Below are 21,311 nucleotides of genomic sequence, written 5' to 3'. Positions count from 1 at the left end.
TGAGACTAGACTCCTAGAAAGAGAAGATAAGTGAAACAATGGAAGGTCATGCAAGCAATTTGACACTTCTGTGATGCAGCCAGAGGTCAATCAGAGGATGGGGCTGACTGCTGCTGCAGATCTGAACAGGACCAGAGATCAGCCCCCTGCTGCAGACACTGGGAATCAATTTGAGATGCTCTAATTCATGTGACCCTTCACACTGACTGCAGTGTGAAGAGTAGATCCCCAAAATAATAATGCAGTGTCTGTTTTGGTCTCAGCACATGTCACCAGAGAAATGTAAAAGTAATCTCTGCAGGTGTTTGGTAGCCTGGTCTAACGTCTCTTTTTACTCTTGCCAACTCCATTGCTCATTGTCAAGCCAAACATCACAAAGAGTTTGCATGATAGTTATCAGGATGGCTAAGGAAGCAGGCAGCATTTGAGCTCTTGCAGTAAAGCAACAGAATAGGAAGCAAGGGTGGTCTCAGAGGACTAAAGTTTAGCAGATCAGCTCCCCTACCCAGTAGTCTACCCTGCAGTCAGCCTCTGTCTACTCTAGGCTCTCTTCCACCCCTCACAGTTCTGCCTCTGCCACAGACACCATCCCAACATTTAGCTGAGGTCAAGAAACAAACAAGGTCACTGACATGGGGGTAGCAAAGAGTTCAGGAAGTAACCGGAGAGAAACATTTTGTACTTAGTTCATTTACCGAAAGCACCCAATTTACTTTTTGCTAGGTTTAATACTGTTTAATTCTGTCTGCAATCTCTCCTTTTTAGTTAGTGGTATATTTCCATACCAAATCCTAGGATTGTAGAGTGATCATTATGGTATGTTAATGAGCCTATACATAATTTAGACAATTCTATTTGAATAATTGCATGACCGTAGAGAATGGGATGGTAATGGAATCACATAAACAACACTGGTAAGCACCTGTAAAATACTATCCCCTTTTTAAACTTTAAACCTACCTTGCATTATGGTAAAGGATATGTGCAGTCTTGCCGTAAGGCCAATGCATGAGGAAGATGTGTCTATTGTCCTTGCAGACATCCTTCAAGTCCAAGTCGACCTGACCTGTACTCTTAGACATGTAATTCTATTCCCAAAGCTAATTCCTATGGAATCCTATTCCCACCATCAATTTTATTTTATCAAAAGATCATATAGGTTGTGTTTCTTCATTTGTAGCATTGTGTGGCGATTTCCATATATCCACGTTGCAGTGATCATTCAGGGCCGCTGGGAAATGTGTGGCGAGCTGGCATTTGCCTCAGCACTTTTTTCTTATTTCATACAAAATACTGACACAAAAGCATGGAAAAGAAGGACAATACTGTTATTTTTATTGGTATTTACACATTACAGTGTGAACAATGGTTGAAATAGTATATTGCACTTTGTTTTATACTTAATAAGGCACGAGGGGGTGTGATATATGTCCAATATACCACGGCTAAGGGCTGTTCTTATGCACACGCATTACGGAGTGCTGGACACAGCCCTTAGCCATGGTATATTGGCCATATATCACAATCCCCCGAGGTTCCTTATTGCTATAATAGACTGGTTACCAATGTAACAAGAGCAGTAAAAATAAATGTTTTGTCATACCCGTGGTATACCAGGGCTGTCAGCCAATCAGCATCCAGTTTATAAATTAAAATATAACATGGGAACATGTTATTTAGAAGTAGGATTGTATATGCCCATACACAAATATAAAATAATTAAATAATACTTTAATTGATCTACTTTGTGAGTGTTTCATATTAGCCTGACTTATTATTATAATTGTTCTATTAATTTAGAAGACTAGCTGTGTTTTTGTTTTACTTTGTTTTTAATGTATGTTTTGTTATGAAATACAAAACTAGTACAGGCAGTTTACCGTGGAGTAGGTTGAAATTGCAGTGTCTCTACGTACAGTGGGGAGAACAAGTATTTGATACACTGCCGATTTTGCAGGTTTTCCTACTTACAAAGCATGTAGAGGTCTGTAATTTTTATCATAGGTACACTTCAACTGTGAGAGACGGAATCTAAAACAAAAATCCAGAAAATCACATTGTATGATTTTTAAGTAATTAATTTGCATTTTATTGCATGACATAAGTATTTGATCACCTACCAACCTGTTAGTTTTTCTTTAAGAAGCCCTCCTGTTCTCCACTCATTACCTGTATTAACTGCACCTGTTTGAACTCGTTACTTGTATAAAAGACACCTGTTCACACACTCAATCAAAGACTCCAACCTCTCCACAATGGCCAAGATAGGAGAGCTGTGTAAGGACATCAGGGATAAAATTGTAGACCTGCACAAGGCTGGGATGGGCTACAGGACAATAGGCAAGCAGCTTGGTGAGAAGGCAACAACTGTTGGCGCAATTATTAGAAAATGGAAGAAGTTCAAGATGACGGTCAATCACCCTCAGTCTGGGGCTCCATGCAAGATTTCACCTCGTGGGGCATCAATGATCATGAGGAAGGTAAGGGATCAGCCCAGAACTACACGGCAGGACCTGGTCAATGACCTGAAGAGAGCTGGGACCACAGTCTCAAAGAAAACCATTAGTAACACACTACGCCGTCATTGATTAAAATCCTGCAGCGCACGCAAGGTCCCCCTGCTCAAGTCAGCGCATGTCCAGGCGCATCTGAAGTTTGCCAATGACCATCTGGATGATCCAGAGGAGGAATGGGAGAAGGTCATGTGGTCTGATGAGACAAATAGAGCTTTTTGGTCTAAACTCCACTCGCCGTTTTTGGAGGAAGAAGAAGGATGAGTACAACCCCAAGAACACCATCCCAACCGTGAAGCATGGAGGTGGAAACATCATTCTTTGGGGATGCTTTTCTGCAAAGGGGACAGGACGACTGCACCGTATTGATGGGGCCATGTATCACGAGATCTTGGCCAACAACCTCCTTCCCTCAGTAAGAGCATTGAAGATGGGTCGTGGCTGGGTCTTCCAGCATGACAACGACCCGAAACACACAGCCAGGGCAACTAAGGAGTGGCTCCGTAAGAAGCCTCTCAAGGTCCTGGAGTGGCCTAGCCAGTCTCCAGACCTGAACCCAATAGAAAATCTTTGGAAGGAGCTGAAAGTTTTGTATTGCCCAGCGACAGCCCCGAAACCTGAAGGATCTGGAGAAGGTCTGTATGGAGGAGTGGGCCAAAATCCCTGCTGCAGTGTGTGCAAACCTGGTCAAGAACTACAGGAAACATATGATCTCTGTAATTGCAACAAAGGTTTCTGTACCAAATATTAAGTTCTGATGTATCAAATACTTATGTCATGCAATAAAATGCAAATGAATTACTTAAAAATCATACAATGTGATTTTCTGGATTTTTGTTTTAGATTCCGTCTCTCACAGTTGAAGTGTACCTATGATAAAAATTACAGACCTCTACATGCTTTGTAAGTAGGAAAACCTGCAAAATCGGCAGTGTATCAAATACTTGTTCTCCCCACTGTAGGTAAAATATGTCCGAAGAACCCCGTAGGGTATATTTTATCTTCTCTAATTTACTAAAGTGTAAAACATCTTTAATCCACACAAAATGAGGGGAGGGCGTTTTCCACCGAAGTAAAATCAACCTTCTTGCCAACAAACTCAAGAAGGCTATAAAGATTTATAATTTGCCAGTATCAAAGTATCAGGTATTACCCCAAATAATGTTAGGGCAGTAGGAGCAAAAAGCGCCTGTGATACTTTAGATATGGTATCAAATATGGCAGACCAATAGTTATGTAGAGGAGGGCAAGACCAAAACATATGTTTCAATGAAGCAGGAACTTGCCGACACCTGTCACAAACAGGGTCAACGTCAGGGTAGATCTTAGAGAGTCTGAGTTTAGACCAATGAGTGCGGTGGAGGATGTTGAATTGGGTCAAACCATGTTTGGCACAAATAGAAGAGGAGTGGACATGGTGCAGAATATCTTCCCATGTGTCATCAGTAAACTCATCACCTAGACCTTGTTCCCATAATATTTTAATAGCTGTGAATGAAGGATTGTGAAGAGAGTACGTTTGATCATAGATATAAGACATACCTTTTACAGTTGGGGATGGTGTCAAAAAGACATCAGTGGAAGGGCCCACGGGAAGAGTGGGAAATTGAAAGGTCATGTCACGGACAAAGCTGCGCACTTGTAAATATCTAAAGAAATTACTATTCAAAAGGTGGAATTTAGCTGAGAGTTGTTGGGATAAGGCTCCATATACTAAGGAAGAGCTTTTCAAAGTGATGTCTAAACTGGTTCCAGATCTTGAGAGTGTTTTTTACCTAAATATTTTTGGTAAAACCTGAAGTAGCAGAGTTGATAGTAATGTGCCAAAGCAGCCAGTGAGGATGGCATACAGGAGGAAACCATGCTGGAATGATTGTGAAGAAACTATGTATTCACACCCCTTGACTTGTGCCATGAATTGTTGTGTTACAGCCTGGATTTAAAATAGATTCAATTGAGATTTTTGGCACTGGCCTACACACAATAGCCCATAGTGTCAAAGTGGAAATATGTTTTTATAATTTTTTGCAAATTCATAAAAAATGTAAAGGTGAAATTTCTTGAGTCAACAAGTATTCAACCTCTTTGTTATGGCAAGCTTAAATAGATTCAGGAGTAAATATTTGCTTAACAAGTTACATAAGTTGCATTAACATGATTTTTTAATGACTAACTCATCTCTGTACCCCACACATGCAATTATCTGTAAGGTCCCAAAGTCAAGCAGTGAATTTCAAACACAGATTCAACCACAAAGACCAGGGAGGTTTTCCAATTCCTTCCAAAGAAGGGCACCTATTGGTAAATGGATTTTTTTTTTAAACAGACATTGAATATCACTTTGAGCATGGTGAAGTTATTTAAATTTACACTTTGGATGGTGTATCAACACACCCAGTCACTACAAAAATACAGGCGTCATTCTTAACTCAGTTGCTGGACAGGAAGTAAACCCCTCAGGGATTTCACCATAAGGCCAATGGTTAGGCCTACTTGAAAATCTAAGGCAAGACTTAAAAATGGTTGTCTAGCAATGATCAACAACCAATTTGAGATAGCTTGGAGAATTTTGGAAATAATATCAAGTAAAGGTTGCACAATTTAGCTCTGGAAAGCGCTTAGAGACTTACCCAGAAAGACTCACAGCGGAGGAGCTTCTACAAAGTATTGACTCAGTGGTGTGAATATTTATGTCAATTATATATTTCTGTATTTCAGATTCAATACATTTGCAAAAATTCCTAAAAACATGTTTTCACTTTGTCATTATTGGGCAGTGTATGTAGATGGGGGAGCTTCTTTTTTTTTTTAATCAATTTTGAAATCAGGCTGTGACACAAGAAAATGTGGAGTAAATCAAGCGGTATGTATGTAGCACTGTATGTTGGGTATCTGCACGGATCCAGTACTGAGTTACATGGAAGTTGGCAGCCCAATAATAGAACTGGAAATGAGATAGGATCATGCCCCCTAGTGTTTAGGCCCTTAGGGGGCATTATCTCAGACTTCCAAATGAAGTCTGAGATAATCCCATCGAGTTTGCAGAAAAAATATTTGGGAATAAAAATAGGTATACATTGAAAAGGTAGGAGAATTTAGGAATGATATTCATTTTAACAGAGTTAATTTGACCAGCTAATGATAGCGGGAGTAGTGACCATCGTTCAAAATCTTGCTCCACCCTAGTAAGGAGAGGTGTAAAATTAGCTTTTAAAAGGCTTTCAAGATTGTCTGTAACATGCACCCCCAAGTATGTACATTTGTTGAGAACTACTCTGAAAGGCTGCAGCATTTAAAGGGAAAAGCTAGCTCTTCTTCAGATCTAACTTTTAACCAGAGACTAGACCAAATGCATTAAAGATAGCACAATGGGTAAAGATACATTAGGGTTTGAGAAATAGAGAAGCAAGTCATCAGCAAGTGAGACCCTTTGTTTGATGCCACCTTTGATCACTCCCTTTATATGTGGGTTGGATCGAAATGCAGCGAGGGGCTCTATAGTGATGGCAAAAAGGAAGGGAGGCATTGGACAACCCTGTATCGTGCCTCTGAAGATGGAAATAGTCTGAGTGGGTGTTATTCGGTTTGACAGATGCAAGTGGAGAAGTGTAAAGTAACTTGATCCAAGCAATAGATTTTTTTGCCAAAGCCAAATTTCTCTAAAGTATGAAAAAGTTGGCCCGTCTCCACTATCAAAAGCCTTCTCAGCATCTAAAGAGATTATAATCTCTGGGAGTTTTGAGATAGAAGGATTATACATAACATTAAAGAGTCGTCTGATATTTGAGAAAGAAAGTCTATTTTTTATAAAACCTGTCTGGTCAAAGGAAATAACAGATGGTATAACCGACTCCAAACGAATAGCTAATAGAGCAGTGAGCAGTGAGATTGGGCAATAGGACCCGCAGGAGAGAGGATCTTTATTATTTTTTAATATCAATGAGATGGAGGCCAAAGTACTGTTGTTTTGACTAATTTGCCAACTCGTGCACAATTATTCTGTGTTTCTGTCTGATCAAGTGTAACCTACTGATTGACAACCACAGCTGCAGGTAGCCTAGAGAAGCCTATGTGCTCTGATCCTATCTGGGCCAGGGTAAACAAATCCTCATGTATTTAAAGCCTAAAATAGGCCCAGTTATTTGTGTTAAGAGAAAATGTGAATGTGATCAAATTTGGTTTATATTCAAACCTGGGGTGGCTAGGCTACCTAGGCCTTTTGAAGAAAATATTAGTGACTGGAATGAATCAATCAACACAATAGTGATGACATACTGTATGAGTAACTTTTTAATTACAGATGCAGTCTGCTTTGAGTGTGTATAAGATTTTAAGAAGGGTTCAGATTATACTTTGACTCCACCACTTTCCTGACAGGTTCTAGGCATACAGTAGGTCACAAATATGTTGCATGCCGTCAGCAGTAGCGTTACGTGGGTAAAGTCACTTGGGAAGACAAGCCAGGAAAAAAAAGTCATATTACAACCTATGTCAAATCAAATCAAAGTTTATTTGTCATGTGCGCCGAATACAACAGGTGTAGGTAGACCTTACAGTGAAATGCTTACTTACAGGCTCTAACCAATAGTGCAAAAAAGGTGTTAGGTGAAAAATAGGTAAGTAAAGAAATAAAACAACTATGTGTTGTGGTAATTGAGTTGTTTGCTCTATAACTTGTTAGTTTATATGCCTTGCCACCGTGATATATAGGCCTAAGGCCGAGACAATAAGAAGACACAGTAGCAGAATAAATTCAACCATTTCTTTGTTCCATCAGAAAACCGGAGAGCAACATCTGTCTGGTGAAGTCCACAAAGCATTTTGCATGTAAATAACAGTTACATGACCTACAGCATGGTCAAGCAAGTTAATGTTGACGACATTTTCGGACTACTAAACAACCATTGATTTAGAACCACGGAGAGTTACCGCAAGTCAAACAGAAAACAGGAGCTGCCTCCACTATTCCAGCACCATTTCCATGGTACTGATTTTGTGTGTGTACTGCATGCGCGCGTATAAATGCAAGTAGAAAAAACATGTTGACCCTACTTGTAGAGAAACGCCAATGCCATCCTCCTCTCTTTCATGTTGCCGAAACGGTCTATGACTCTGTCATACAGTACACACTTTTAGTTTTTATTGTCCCAGGCTATCTGGCTAAAATGCTTGTTCACTAGTCTAACTTCCTTTCATGGGCAACGATGGGCCAGTCCAGCTAGTCTACTACATCTAGTTACATATTGAACTTCCATCCTCTCAGGCCAGGGTCACAACAATGTATGAATTTATGGTTGGATCAGAATCGCCTTTGTAATAATTGGCCAGTACGGAGAATTAAGTAAAACCACAAGTCCAAATCCCTATCTCCATCTATGGCTAATTTAGGAAAGGGAGGATTTTAGCTAGCTAGCTAGCCACCGGAGGACAACAAGATGCAACAATTTTTTTTCTTCTGTAAATGACGTTCTGCTTTTGATGTGATTGGTGTGAATCCAAATCCAAAGTTGCTTACCTTGAGACTTTTTTTTGGTGCGCCCCAGGACCATTTACAGTTGAGCTCACTCAGTTTGGCTCAATTCTGATTCGCTATTATTTTATTTAACAAATATATCAAGGGAGGCCAAATGCTCACTGGCTTCCCTTGCATACAATGCTATGGGTGGCAACAGTGTCATACTCTTTTTGACCAGACAGCATCAGACAGATGGGCTACATATGTTGAGAAAGAGGAGAGCTGTTTCGCTCGCTTGGATGCTTTCTCGAAGTACAGAGAGCCGAAAGATACATTATTTTAATTTTTTTAATTATCGGTCAATTTTTTTGTGAAGTCTGGTTAACCTTGGCATCCATCAGTAAACTGTCAATTTGTTCCTAAGGCGACACGTTTCCTGTGCATATATGGTCCCCAGACAAATCTAAAGTGTGCCGCATAGCATCAGAGATTTACTCACTTTTTTAAATGACTTATATATTCAGTAAAAGGTCAGCCTCATTATGTTGCCCAATAGTATTTTATAACATCAAAGTAAAGTAGCACTGCTTTGCATTCAGTGGTGTTTACTCAGAATCACAACATGGAGGTCAAGGTTTGTGGAATACAGCAGGGAGAAAGTTCCACTAGAACACAGAAAGGCTGTTATTTTGACAAGGCTAATTGATTCTAAGAACACTTTGAAGTGAGAAAAAATGAATCATAGAACGCTCAGTGATTTTCTTCACTGTTTGTTCTTCCCTTACATAAAATACTTTTTTTCCCCTTTCCTGGCTGCTGCCAATTTTCAGCAGAGCCAGAGCCTTCACTGGGGATTATAAAGAGTAAAACATTATATTATGAAAAGGACTGGAGTTGCTGTAATGTTTGTGGAATATATTTGAAAACTCTCTTGGGGAAAAACTATTGGTTGAAAAATATCATCTTTATAATAAAGTATTTGCAGGCTAAGAATAAAATACAATTCCTAATGTGATGAGTAGCCAAAGCATAGGACAAGATTCGGTAACAGTAGTCACTGCATCCTAAAGTAAATTGAAATAAATGTGCCTAAATTATATAATTACTCCTGTCTATACAGAAATAATCAAATCATTCAAAATACTTCACCAGAGACCATGGCTTAGCCACAGAGAATCATTAGCTTATTGTAAAGCTGTGGATTGTTTAAAATCACAAGTGTGTAGACCTATAAGCCTATAGTTGGAAAGCTCGCAATTTGAGCAGTGTTTGGCAATAAGCCTAGGTGATTATTCAGATGCATCTGTCAGTGAAAAGCAATGCATCTAAAATATGTGTGAACATAATGCATCTTCAGTATAATTTAAAATGTTGAAACAAGAAGAAGGGAGGGGGGCTAAGACATTGACATATCTCTCTCCAGAATGTGCTGAGCAGCCTGTCTCCCGCCAATTCTTGCACATTCACTGTTTATTGTGTTAATTGTTTGCCCTTTTATTTATTAATATTTTTTTAGCAATTCCTTATTACATGTCACCAGTAGTAAATGTACCCTTTGTCCCCTTCATTTGGTTACATTCATTTATGTTAATGCATGGATTAATTAGGCCTACAGTGAAGTTTACTGTGAAGCCGGAGTGGAGCAGCAAAAGGGGGACCAACTCCATATTAATGCCCATGATTTTGAAATGAGATGTTCGGAGAGGTGTCCACATACTTTTGGTCATGTAAGTGTACATGTTTGACATGGGCAGGAGCAGGCCTTCGAGTCGAGGGCGAGAGAATGCCATGTTCCTTATTTGATATTGTTCCCATTCCCTTGTCGCCCATTTTAGAATTGTAAACTACTAGAAAATATAAGTGAAGTAATTGCGAGCACTGCTCCACATCACTTGATATCCACCACAAGTGGGAGGAAAGGCAAAGAGAGGGGAGAGGGACAGAGAGGGAGAGAGACCCAATTTAACCAAACGAAACTCTCTATTGTACAGCAGAGCGTGTACGACTCCAAACCCCCACAGCTGAATAGATAAGAACTGAATAGATAAGGGCACACTGCTTACAAAACAGAGCTGAGAGCTCTCCATGCAGAATGGGCTCCATATATAAATACCCATGGTTTTTTTCTCTTTCCTACCCCTACACCAATCCCATTATCATTTATATTTAAAAAATGCTAAAGAAAAAGCGTTATACAGTTTGTTATTGCAACAACACAAATGCTTAGTTTTACCATCTCACCAGAAGGGGGTACTGCAGGACCTTAAGCACCCGTACTTCTAGCGGCTATGACCTGTGGTGTGATATGTGGCGCTATCATCCCAAAAAAAGCAAATTGAATATTTATGATAGATTAAAGTGTTGAAATAATGAATATTTCAGGCTTTAGTGGCGAATGTCTCTTTGTAGTCTGTTTGTTTCAAGTCACCCAAATCCGCTTTCAATTAATCTAGACCACCTCCCTGTTGAAGTAATTGACAATTGAGTGTTCCATTACTCCTGACCTAGTATAATGTTTGGAAGTGGCCTGTTTTAAGCCATTCTTATAAAAGCATAGATTGTGTTAGAATAGGCTCAGATGATGACGAGAGAAAAAAAGGAGAGAGAGCAAAAGAAAGAAAGCAGTTTAAGAATCCAGTTAAAATCCCTTTTTATTCGACCACAAGCTGCGAGTCCTTTAAATTCACTCCAAACGCCAAACAGACTTCTGCTACTGAGTAGGGTCAGAAATACTTAAACAACCAGCTATGTATCTATTAACAGCAGGAAGCTTAATCCAAACAAGGTCAAGAATACAGTTCTCTAGGAGGGAATTATAGGTAGGGCCAGGCGATTAAAAAGAAATATTTGATGTATATATATTTTTTTACCCTGCATTTTGATTATCCGACCTCAAGAGGTCGCACCTTCTCACACCACATGTGAATTGTCACTCGTGCATACCATGACCATCTAACATAATTATCTAATTAGTCCAAAATAAATTCCCAAACATGTGGTTTGACGTCAAATAAAATATTTATCTTAAGGACATTATCAACACAAATATTTAACTTATTGTCTGTTATCAACATGATATGGGACTAATAGGCATTTTATCTAAGAAAATGTAGTCTATTTATCAACAAAGTAGACATTTTCATTCTCTATAGAAATACATGTAAAAACGTAAATGCTGAGGATATGGCTTTTGCAAGCGCCAACAACACCGCTCGAAAAAATGGACAAATCCCAAAATGCGCTCATTCCTTAAAATACGTCCAAAATAATTGAGGCAGTCTGGTTAAAAAAACTGAAAGTATCTCCATAATAACGGACGAATCCAGTGACACACAAGACCAATAGACTATTCTTCATCTTTGTAGGAGAGCTGGGTGAAGACGTTAAAGTTGTTCTGGTTGATACAGTGCATTTACAGGCATTGAATTATTCAACAGTCTCAGATTATCATTCCAAGTACCTGCGTTTTTACGCGCGCTTTGTGGAGGCGGAGAAGCGCTTCTCTCCAAATACTGCGGTTTTAACAGAGTTGAAGAAGTTGTTGGGTTGGTTTTTCTATAGAAAATGAAAATATGCATTTATGTTCTGAAAATAGTCTACATTTCCCTCTACATTTTCTGATATAAAAAGGCCTATCATACCCATATCTTAATTAAGAACAGACGAATACGTTGTGAAATATTTATGTTGGTTGATGTCTTTTTATGTAAAGACTGTTTCGCTATAGCTTCCACAACCTTCTAAGGTAGAAGCATTCTTCTGAGACTGCATAATGTGTTTTTAAAAATGTATTTCAGATGGCTGTCTAACCTGTCTCCGTTTATAATCTAAATGCTAAACTGCATTTTTTGTATATTGTTGTCTGCAAAGAGCGACCCAGTGGGTATTGGCGGCTCTTTTTTTCAAGCCATAGCCTATTTAGATTTGGAATTGTTTATATTTTCTGGTTGGATTCATAGTCTCCCCCTTTTAACGGTCCTTATTGCCCCATTTTTATAACCTCCAATGATAAGGAGTTGAGTCTGTTGAGCCTTGTTTACACTGCAGGTCTTAATGATCAAATCCGTTTTGTTTTTCATATCCTTTGGAATAGGGCTACTGACTGTCCAAACAACACGTTACAAGTGACCAAATCGGATTTGTGTGTGTTCAGACAGCGGTCATTTGCTGACATAGCTATGCTAATTGTCATAGTAATGATGGGTGTGTGCACAATGGTGTAGGCCAGGGTTTCCCAAACTCGGTCCTCGGTCCCCATTTTGTTTTTTGCCCTAGCACCGCACAGTTGATTCAAATAATCAAAACTTGATGGTTATTTGAATCAGCTGTGTAGTGCTAGAGCAAAAAACGTGCACCTGGGGTGCCCAAGACAGAGTTTGGGAAACCCTGGTGTAGGATGATTGGTGGTGGTGCTCCCTATCACTCAGAAGTTATGTAGCAAGCTAAAGTGACAACAACGCCTACCATGGACGTTTCCCAATTGCTTTGAATGTTCAAAATCGGTGTAAGAACACTTCTAAAGCCCCAAAGGTGATCCAACTTTCAAAACAAATCATTTTTTGGCTAGCCAAGGCAGTCAACTAGCTAGCCTAAGGCAGTCAACTAGCTAGTAGCTAGCCAAGGCAGGCAACTAGTTTAGCCTTCTAGCACATTCACTAATTTGTTTAAATAATTAACAAACTAATCAGCTACCACATGTTCTTGTCAAACTGTCAACAGAGTAGCTAGCACAAGATATCCTAAATAACAGTCTAAAAAACACTTGAGGGCAGATTTAACCATTTAGTTCACATGGTCAGGAATCAGATTTGTATCTGACTTGAAATATACAATTACATGTGCTTTTTGGCTGTTCAGACTGCAGGAAAAGAACAGATTTAAAACAGAATTGCAAAAAAAATGGATTTGAGTCACTGCCAATGTGGAGAGGATCAGGTTGAGCAAAGTGAGGTGCAGAATCCCTGATCTACAAATCGTATTCCCTGCCAAATAATAGGCTTTGTGCGATTAAGATTTGTATGCTACGCCTCCCCTGGTTTAGGCGATTCCCCCCACCAAACACTCACCCACTGCCAGGCATTGAATGATTGATTGGAGACAGCTTGTGCCAATTAAAGAGCCTTTCCTACTATTTTCTGCCTGAAGCAAACCGAGTGGATAATACTGGAAACACCGGTCAAAGAAACCCCCCACAAAACAAACACCTGGCCCTAATAACAATATATACTGTAGGGCATAGATAGGACGGTTCTGAGTGACGGTTTATATAATGCTATAGTGATAATACACTTAGCCAGCAGATGATGCAAGTGAGCCACAATCACTCCTGAGCTACAGATGCTTATATTGCCATGGCAATTGTATTCAATAGGGGTCCTATGTCAGATCCAGGGGACTCAAATTGTAGAGCGAAAGATAATCTGAACTTGAATGTGAGAGTAGTAAGGAGGATAATGAGGAAGATCCATTAGTGATAGCAGCGCTTGATTTCTCTGTTAAGTAGACAATGGTTGACTCTCTCAGCCATCTAAATGTCATACATAGAGAATAAGGGCTGCCACGCTTAAGTGAGTATCATTAGACACAACAGCTGTCTACTGAGAACCTAAAGAGCTGTCATTAGGAAAGTTATCTCACGTCTTTTAATAGGAGAACCAGAGCTTTTGTCTTTCAAGCATCTACAGGAAGACTATAACACTAAAGAACTCAGATGTATCACACCTCACTTTTAGCACAATGCATATTTCATACAAATACTGAGAATAGTCCAATGGTCTCTTAGACTCCTACTTCTCCGACTCCCACTGCTATGTCAGGTGAAATAAAATGAAGTGTTTGACAGTGAAGAGTGGTTTGGAGCATGTTGCTGAGACAATGTTCTTTATTATGTATTGCGTTTTGTGACAAACCACTTTTCACTGTAGTTTGTAAGAGAGCAGAGCTCTCTCAGAGATAGTGTGAAGGATGGCATTACCTTAGAGACACAAAGGGGTTTAGGGCAATCTATAATAAAACCATGAACAAACAATGATTTATTTTACAAAGTAAAACTTGAACAGAACCTTAAGGGCACTGCGACAAAGTCATGAGCAAGATGACAAAGAAGAATGTTTTAAGAATGGCTATTGCTATTGTGAAATCTGGTTGGTTAAACCCTCAAGCTGAAACCAGCAGTGAAAACAATCATTTTCTGAGATGTTTGAAGTGTGGCTGTGTCCCAACAGAAGGCATTATGTGTGCATTAGAGCCTACAGGTGTGCAGTGGAGAAGAAATATAGTCAGAGTACTTGATACTTTATATGGAGCTGACTATTAGAGCAACAAAGAAATGGGAGAGAAATCAATGCCACTCCATTAATTGGATGTAAAGACAGCTAGCTTTCTGTTCAATAGAGACTTCTCACATCTACGCCTTTACAAGACCTTACACATTGCTGTTAACATCTTCCCCCTATCAGTATGCACTAGAAACAGAGGCGAACCACTTGATAGAAACAGCATTTGATCACAATTGGCTGTGATTGGGATACTTCAGGCGTTGATTTCAGCCATGCCAAGTGATTGCCCAGCCCACCACATTGAGTTGAGTAGAGTTTGTGAATGACATCATATTGCAGTAAAAGTTATTGTGTGTTCCGCAAAACTCAGTGTGTTAGCTGAGCTTCTCTCCCTCCTCCAGCGAAGAAGAGCTGAGTGGTGTGACTGCTTATCTGAGCCTTCAGTCAGAACAAAATAATTATGCTGCTGCAGATGGCTTGTGTTGTTGTTGGCCAGACTTGAAAAGAGCTTCATCCTTATCATACAATAAAATCATCTCAGTCAGCAGACATGTCAATCTGAAGCTTTTCTTAACATGTGTCTCTGTAATCCCTCATCACTACTGAGTGAGCTTGGCCTCTCCCTCTCCCTGTCTCCCCTTCTCTCTCTCTCTCTCTCTCTCTCTCTCTCTCTCTCTCTCTCTCTCTCTCTCTCTCTCTCTCTCTCTCTCTCGCTCTCTCTCTCTCTCTCTCTCTCTCTCTCTCTCTCTCTCTCTCTCTCTCTCTCTCTCAGGGTTTCCCAAACCCGGTCCTGATCCCCCATGTCACTCTGATACACAGGGCCCAGTTCTGAGGGAGGGGGGAGCAGCCCCCCCCCCCCCCCCCCCCGTGTGCATGTTTAGATTTTTCCTTAGCACTACACAGTTGATTCAAATATTCAAAGCTTGATGGTGAGTTGCTCATTTTAATCAGCTGTGTAGTGCTAGGGCAAAGAACTAAACATGCACCCGGGGGGGGGGCTGCTCTATTGCTGCTCTCCCCTCCCTCTCTCAGCACTGGGCCCTGTGTATCAGAGAGTGACATGGGTGATGGCTCCTCTCCCCTCATAAGGAATTACAGTTGAGAGAGTGACTTATTTTCTGTTTGTGTGATGCTGCTGGGCTCCTCACGAGTCACATAACCTCAGTATAATCTCCATGACGTTGGCTGTCAGGGTGGCAGGGAGCCATGCCTTCTGAGATACCCACCATCCTCTCTCTATGTCTTTGATACCTCAGAAGCTCCATGACATCACTCTGTGCGTATTTGGTATATCAGTCCTCTTGGCTCCCAGGCCAAGTCAAACACACTTTACGCTAGGCCCATGACTCTTTTCAAACACACACACCCACGCACAAATGCAAACATGCACACAAATACAAACGCACTGGCACACACACTCACTGGCACATAGTGACTGGGATGTATGTTTTCTCACACGCCCCCATGCACTCCTCTGGGGCATGGAGGAGTTCACTTGGCGGAGACTTCTCCGTTTGTGTGAGGTGGCTCACATCCATAATCTGTGAATGCCATTTTTCTCCAGGGACTGTGACATTGCAGATGTGCTGAGTTGGTAGTTTTACAGGCTGGCTGCTGTGGCTGCTGGGCAGACGTCTAGGCTAATTCACTCTGACTAGCAGGTAGTTACACGACAGCAGAACAGGCAGCTTAAGAAAATCTGACACTCACTTTGAGAGGCAAAACAAAGTAGACGTCTTAAAGAAGAGGTTTATACGCCAACAAGTTGCACCAACTGTTCAGGTATGTGCTGATGAGAAAATATTGATCGGTCTCTTCTAGCTAACATAAACTGTAGGTGTGTAGCCGTTCACTCTGCACTTGGATATTTTTTTAGAGCGTGTCTGCAAGATGTTAATTTAAAACTCTCATCTAATTTCAATGGGATTATTTTAAATTGAATTTCTAATCATCCTTCCAACACAAACTAAATCTTCAAACTGAATCACTCTGCAAGTGCTGAATACTTTCTTTTCCCTGTGGGGGTAGTAGGCATGCAGCTGGTAGCCTGCTTAGCAGTGCTGGTGATCTGGGTGGCAGAGGCTGTAGAGAACTGTCCCGATGTATGTAAATGCACCAAGCAAACCAGCCCTGAAAGGTCAGAGGTCAACTGCCACAAGAAGGGGATGAGGAAGTTCCCCTCCAAACTGCCCCCGGATTCCTGGATTCTTAAAATGGGTGAGTCCATTGTTTGCAATTGTGGGAAAACCCCATTCCCGCAATCTTTGTTGAAAATAGCCTAAAGGATTAAACTGAATCTCTCATTTAAATGTAGAACTTTGTGATCAATATGCCCCCTGATGGTGTTTTGCCAATATCCTGAAATTAAATATAAACTTTTGAAAGTATGTGCCAGCTGTTTGTCTCGGAATCGATATGCTCTTTTATTGACGTAACCACAAGGGAATAGGCTGGTCTTACCATTTTCTGTTGTGATTTCTTTCTCATACTATTTCTGTGGTCGATGTCCCAGGCGAGAACAGAATAGTAGACCTCCCGCCAAACGTCCTGAAACCCATCCCGAAGATCGAAAGCATCAACTTGGAACGCAACGTCATCAAATCAATACACCCCCAGGCCTTCTCTGGAGCCCGGAGGCTGATGCTGCTCAACCTGTATGGGAATCAGATCAACAAACTGCCCCCGAAGGGCTTCCAGGACCTGCTCAACCTCCGCTTCCTCATGCTGGGCCAGAACCAGATTTCCAGTGTCAAACCAGACATGTTCACAGGCATGAGGAACCTCTCAGACCTGGACCTGCCTCTCAACTCTCTGACTGCCCTCCCTTCCAATGCCTTCAAGCCCTTGATCTCCCTCAAGGTCCTGGACCTGGCCCTCAACCGCATCCAGAGAATCTCCACCAAGGGCTTTGTGGGCTTGACGGAGTTGCTGTTCCTCAACCTGGACAACAACAGCCTAAAGAGCATCCCGGCTGGGGCCTTCAAGCCTCTGGCCTCCCTGGAGATGCTGGTGCTGGATAACAACCTGCTGTCCACGCTGACCTCAGCCACTCTGGAGGGCCTGTCCAACCTGCAGGAGCTCTACCTCAGGAACAATGAGCTGGAGAGGCTGCCCCAGGACCTGTTCAGACACACACCCAAGCTTTCCCAGCTGGCCCTCAGTGGGAACAGGCTGAAGACTGTGGATGGAAACATGTTCACCCAGCTGTCTGGTAAGAGACTTACTGTTCACCAAACTATTCTATGCCTTTTTTATTATATTTGTGAAATAAATATGATTTGTCATATGTGTTCTTCATGCATACCATAGATAGACAAAGGTCCAATGCAGCCATTTTTATCTCAATATCAAACCATTTCTGGGTAACAATAAAGTACCTTACTGTGATTGTTTTCAATTAAAAGGGTCAAAAAGAAACAAAAATAGCTTCTCAAGCAAGAATTTTGCTAAGAGGGGTCTGAGTGGGGAGGTGAAAAGTGAAAATGTGCTGTTATTAGCAGAGAGGTTAGGAACTCTCTTTCTTATTGGTCTATTAACTCATTTACCTTCAGGCTCTGATCAGGCCCTACACCCAAACAAGGGCACTGCGTTCATCCACCTCTGGCCTGCTCGCCTCCCTACCTCTGAGGAAGTACAGTTCCCGCTCAGCCCAGTCAAAACTGTTCGCTGCTCTGGCACCCCAATGGTGGAACAAACTCCCTCACGACGCCAGGTCAGCGGAGTCAATCACCACCTTCCGGAGACACCTGAAACCCCACCTCTTTAAGGAATACCTAGGATAGGATAAAGTAATCCTTCTAACCCCGTTTTTTCACGAGAAATTCCATAATCTGGTGTTTTGTTGATGGTGGTGGAAAATGCAGTCTCAGGCGCTGTTCCACAATCTCCCAAGTGTTCAATTGGGTTGAGATCTGGTGACTGAAACGGCCATGGCATATGATTTACATCGTTTTCATGCTCATCAAACCATTCATTGACCATTCGTGCCCTGTGGATGGGGGAATTGTCCTCCTATGGGGGCATAGCCATGGTAGCCAAAATAATGGCCTGCCCAGCATTTTTATACATAACCCTAAGCATGATGGGATGTTAATTGCTTAATTAACTCAGGAACCACACCTGTGTGGAAGCGTCTTCTTTCAATATACTTTGTATCCTTCACTTACTCAAGTGTGTCCATAATTTTGTCACCAGTATATAAAACGCAGAAAAATTACGTTTCTGACTGCACTGGGCCTTTAAGTTACATTTGGTAATGCAACGTCATATCCATTTGGATTATGCAGAAGTGAAAGATGTCACAATAAGCATCTAATCTGACTGTGATTCTGCTCTGCCTCTTACCAGGCCTGAAGGAGGTGTATCTCCATGACAACCCCTGGACGTGTGACTGCAACATCAACAACCTGGTGCGCTGGATGTCCCAGACCAAGGCCAACCTCTCCCCTTTGGAGTCCCTGAGGTGTGTTGCCCCAGCAGGTTACCGTGACAAAGCCCTCAATAGCCTCAAAGACCAGAATCTGCGCTGCCGGGCCTAGACTGAAGCCACGCCAACCCTTACAATGTGCTGCCAAGACTGGAGCCAAACCAACCTTTACTCTACACCAGCATCCTGCATTAGCCACGGTCCTGCTACAGAGTTACCTGTTATATAACACCTACTACTCAGTTATGGTCGAACGACAGCACAGTTACCCATTTCTGTATAACACCTACTACTCAGTTATGGTCGAACGACAGCACAGTTACCCATTTCTGTATAACACCTACTACTCAGTTATGGTCGAACGACAGCACAGTTACCCATTTCTGTATAACACCTACACTCTTAGAAAAAAGGGTTCCAAAAGGGTTCTTTGTGAAGACAAGGGTTCTTTGTGAGGCAAAGGGTTATACCTAGAACCTTTAACAGCATAAGAACTGTTTTTGGAAGAAAGGGTTCTTTGATGATTCTTTGGAAGGCAAGAAGGGTTATACATAGAATCATATATCATATATCCCACCATGCTCTATTGCAGGGTGATTTTCAGTATTGTTTGTTTTAATATCTGTGTTTTTGCATGTACATTGATTGATTGATATATTTGATGCCACACAAAGATGAATAGTATAAATTTTTCTAAACAAATCCAATCTGTTCGTAGTTGGATTTATTACTCCCATTACTGAAATGGTTTTTCCAGTTTAGATGATTGAGGTAGTCTAAGTATTCTATCTTCCCTACCCTGGCAGTCAGTCATTTTAAATGCTGGTTGAGGGTGATAACAAATTCCACTAGTTGTATATCCTAACTCTGGCTGGATTCCAATAGGAATTAAACATCACTTTGCAAGCCAGCATAATGTGACTTGCAGGCCTGATGTTGCCTGTAAGGAGTTTCCTAACACAATTGTGTTAGGGTATAACTGAAAGAAAGGCTATATGATATTTGTAATGTATTGTCATAAATAATACAATTTTGAAGGCTAATAAGGCTGGTGGGACCATTTGTAGAGGGTTCTGGGAAGAACCCTCCAAAGATAAAATGATTCTCAGTAGAACTCTTCAAAGAGGGTTCTAGGAAGAACCTTTAGATGATAAAGTGGTTATTGGTAGAACCCTTCATAGAGGGTTGTAGGCAGAACCTTTCATAGAGGGTTCAAGGTAAAACCAAACAGGGGGTTCTATGAAGAACCCTACATAAAGGGTTATATAGGGAGAACCCTCTGCAAAAAGAGTTCCCTTATGGGGACAAACTGAAGAACCCTACATGGTTCTACTTAGCACCATTTTTTCGAAGAGTGTACTGCAGCCATCGTCCAACAACACTGTTACCTATTACTGTGCAACACCCACACTAGCCATGGCCCAGCCACAGAATGACCTGTCATTGTGCAACACCCACACTAGCCATGGCCCAGCCACAGAATGACCTGTCATTGTGCAACACCCACACTAGCCATGGCCCAGCCACAGAATTACCTGCCATTGTGCAACACCCACACTAGCCATGGCCCAGCCACAGAATGACCTGCCATTGTGCAACACCCACACTAGCCATGGCCCAGCCACAGAATGACCTGCCATTGTGCAACACCCACACTAGCCATGGCCTGACAACTGACAACTGTACAGTTAGCTATTACATTCCAACCATAAGCCAACGATATTATAACAGTATCACAGAAAGAGAAAAAAGAGCAAAAAGGGATATTTAATAGCTTGCCCTGAGCTTTCTGTAATTGTGGTGTTCTACTTTCCATCAACCCCAAACATATAATTGACATCTTCGTTAAACTTGCTATTATTGAGGCGCGCTGAGAAACATGCTTCTGTAATATCCCCTGTAATTGCTCATTCATCTGTGCTCATGTTTAAGTTTCTTAACCTTGTGTATTTTATATTATCTGAAGTAAATTCATTTCTAGCTTTTCTTTATAGTAATATCCTATGCTGATAAACCTATCATCATAACATAAGCTTATTTTTATGACTCAATATGTATATATTATTCCACAGATATGCAATCATTTTATGCTTATTAGTTTTATATCTTTGACGATTTGCCTATGTTTCTGAGCTTGTCACTGTAGATTGTAGTCAGTTGATCTCCTAATCTAAATATACAATATCTCATTGTTTCCATTGAGTGAAACATATGCTATTGCACTTGTACAATCCTAAAACAGCATTAACTCAGTCTGTAGTCTAATTGATTTCATACTGTACATTCATTTTGAAATAAAGGCAATTGTGTAAAGAACAGCATGTCATCACTCACAGTGACTGTACTGCAGTGGTTCTTGTTTATACACATCATTTCATCACAACATGAGTTATTCAAGCCTTTATACCAATTGCAACATTTTTCAGAAGTTCTGTAAAAGCCGCTATTTTCTGCTCCATCCATTTTTATGGAGAGCAGTGCTGCTTCAAAGAGGGAAAGTAGGTTAAAACGTCCTAGTTGCAACTCCCATCACCACCTGAGAAGGAATTCCTCATTGGATTGTTACAGCTGAATAAGCTTCCATAGAAATCATCGTTCCACCTCCACATTCCAGAGTCAGACAGGCTGCTGAGACAGCG

The 21,311-nt window shown here is 41.1% G+C and overlaps 1 protein-coding gene across 1 annotated transcript; it reads left to right on the top strand.

Moving 5' to 3' along the window:
* Nucleotides 1-15,832: 15,832 nt before the first annotated feature.
* On the top strand, nucleotides 15,833-20,982 carry LOC139582883 (leucine-rich repeat-containing protein 15-like). The gene is made up of 4 exons (XM_071413302.1): nucleotides 15,833-16,028; nucleotides 16,275-16,463; nucleotides 16,759-17,457; nucleotides 18,594-20,982. The coding sequence occupies exons 2-4, from the start codon at nucleotides 16,280-16,282 to the stop codon at nucleotides 18,782-18,784; spliced, it is 1,074 nt and encodes a 357-aa protein (XP_071269403.1). The 5' UTR covers nucleotides 15,833-16,028; nucleotides 16,275-16,279; the 3' UTR covers nucleotides 18,785-20,982.
* Nucleotides 20,983-21,311: the final 329 nt, after the last annotated feature.

This window comes from Salvelinus alpinus, chromosome 8 (assembly GCF_045679555.1).
Source record: "Salvelinus alpinus chromosome 8, SLU_Salpinus.1, whole genome shotgun sequence".
Lineage (NCBI taxonomy): Eukaryota > Metazoa > Chordata > Actinopteri > Salmoniformes > Salmonidae > Salvelinus > Salvelinus alpinus.
The sequence above is the reverse complement of the archived record's forward strand: the minus strand, read 5'-3'. Positions and strand labels throughout refer to the sequence as shown.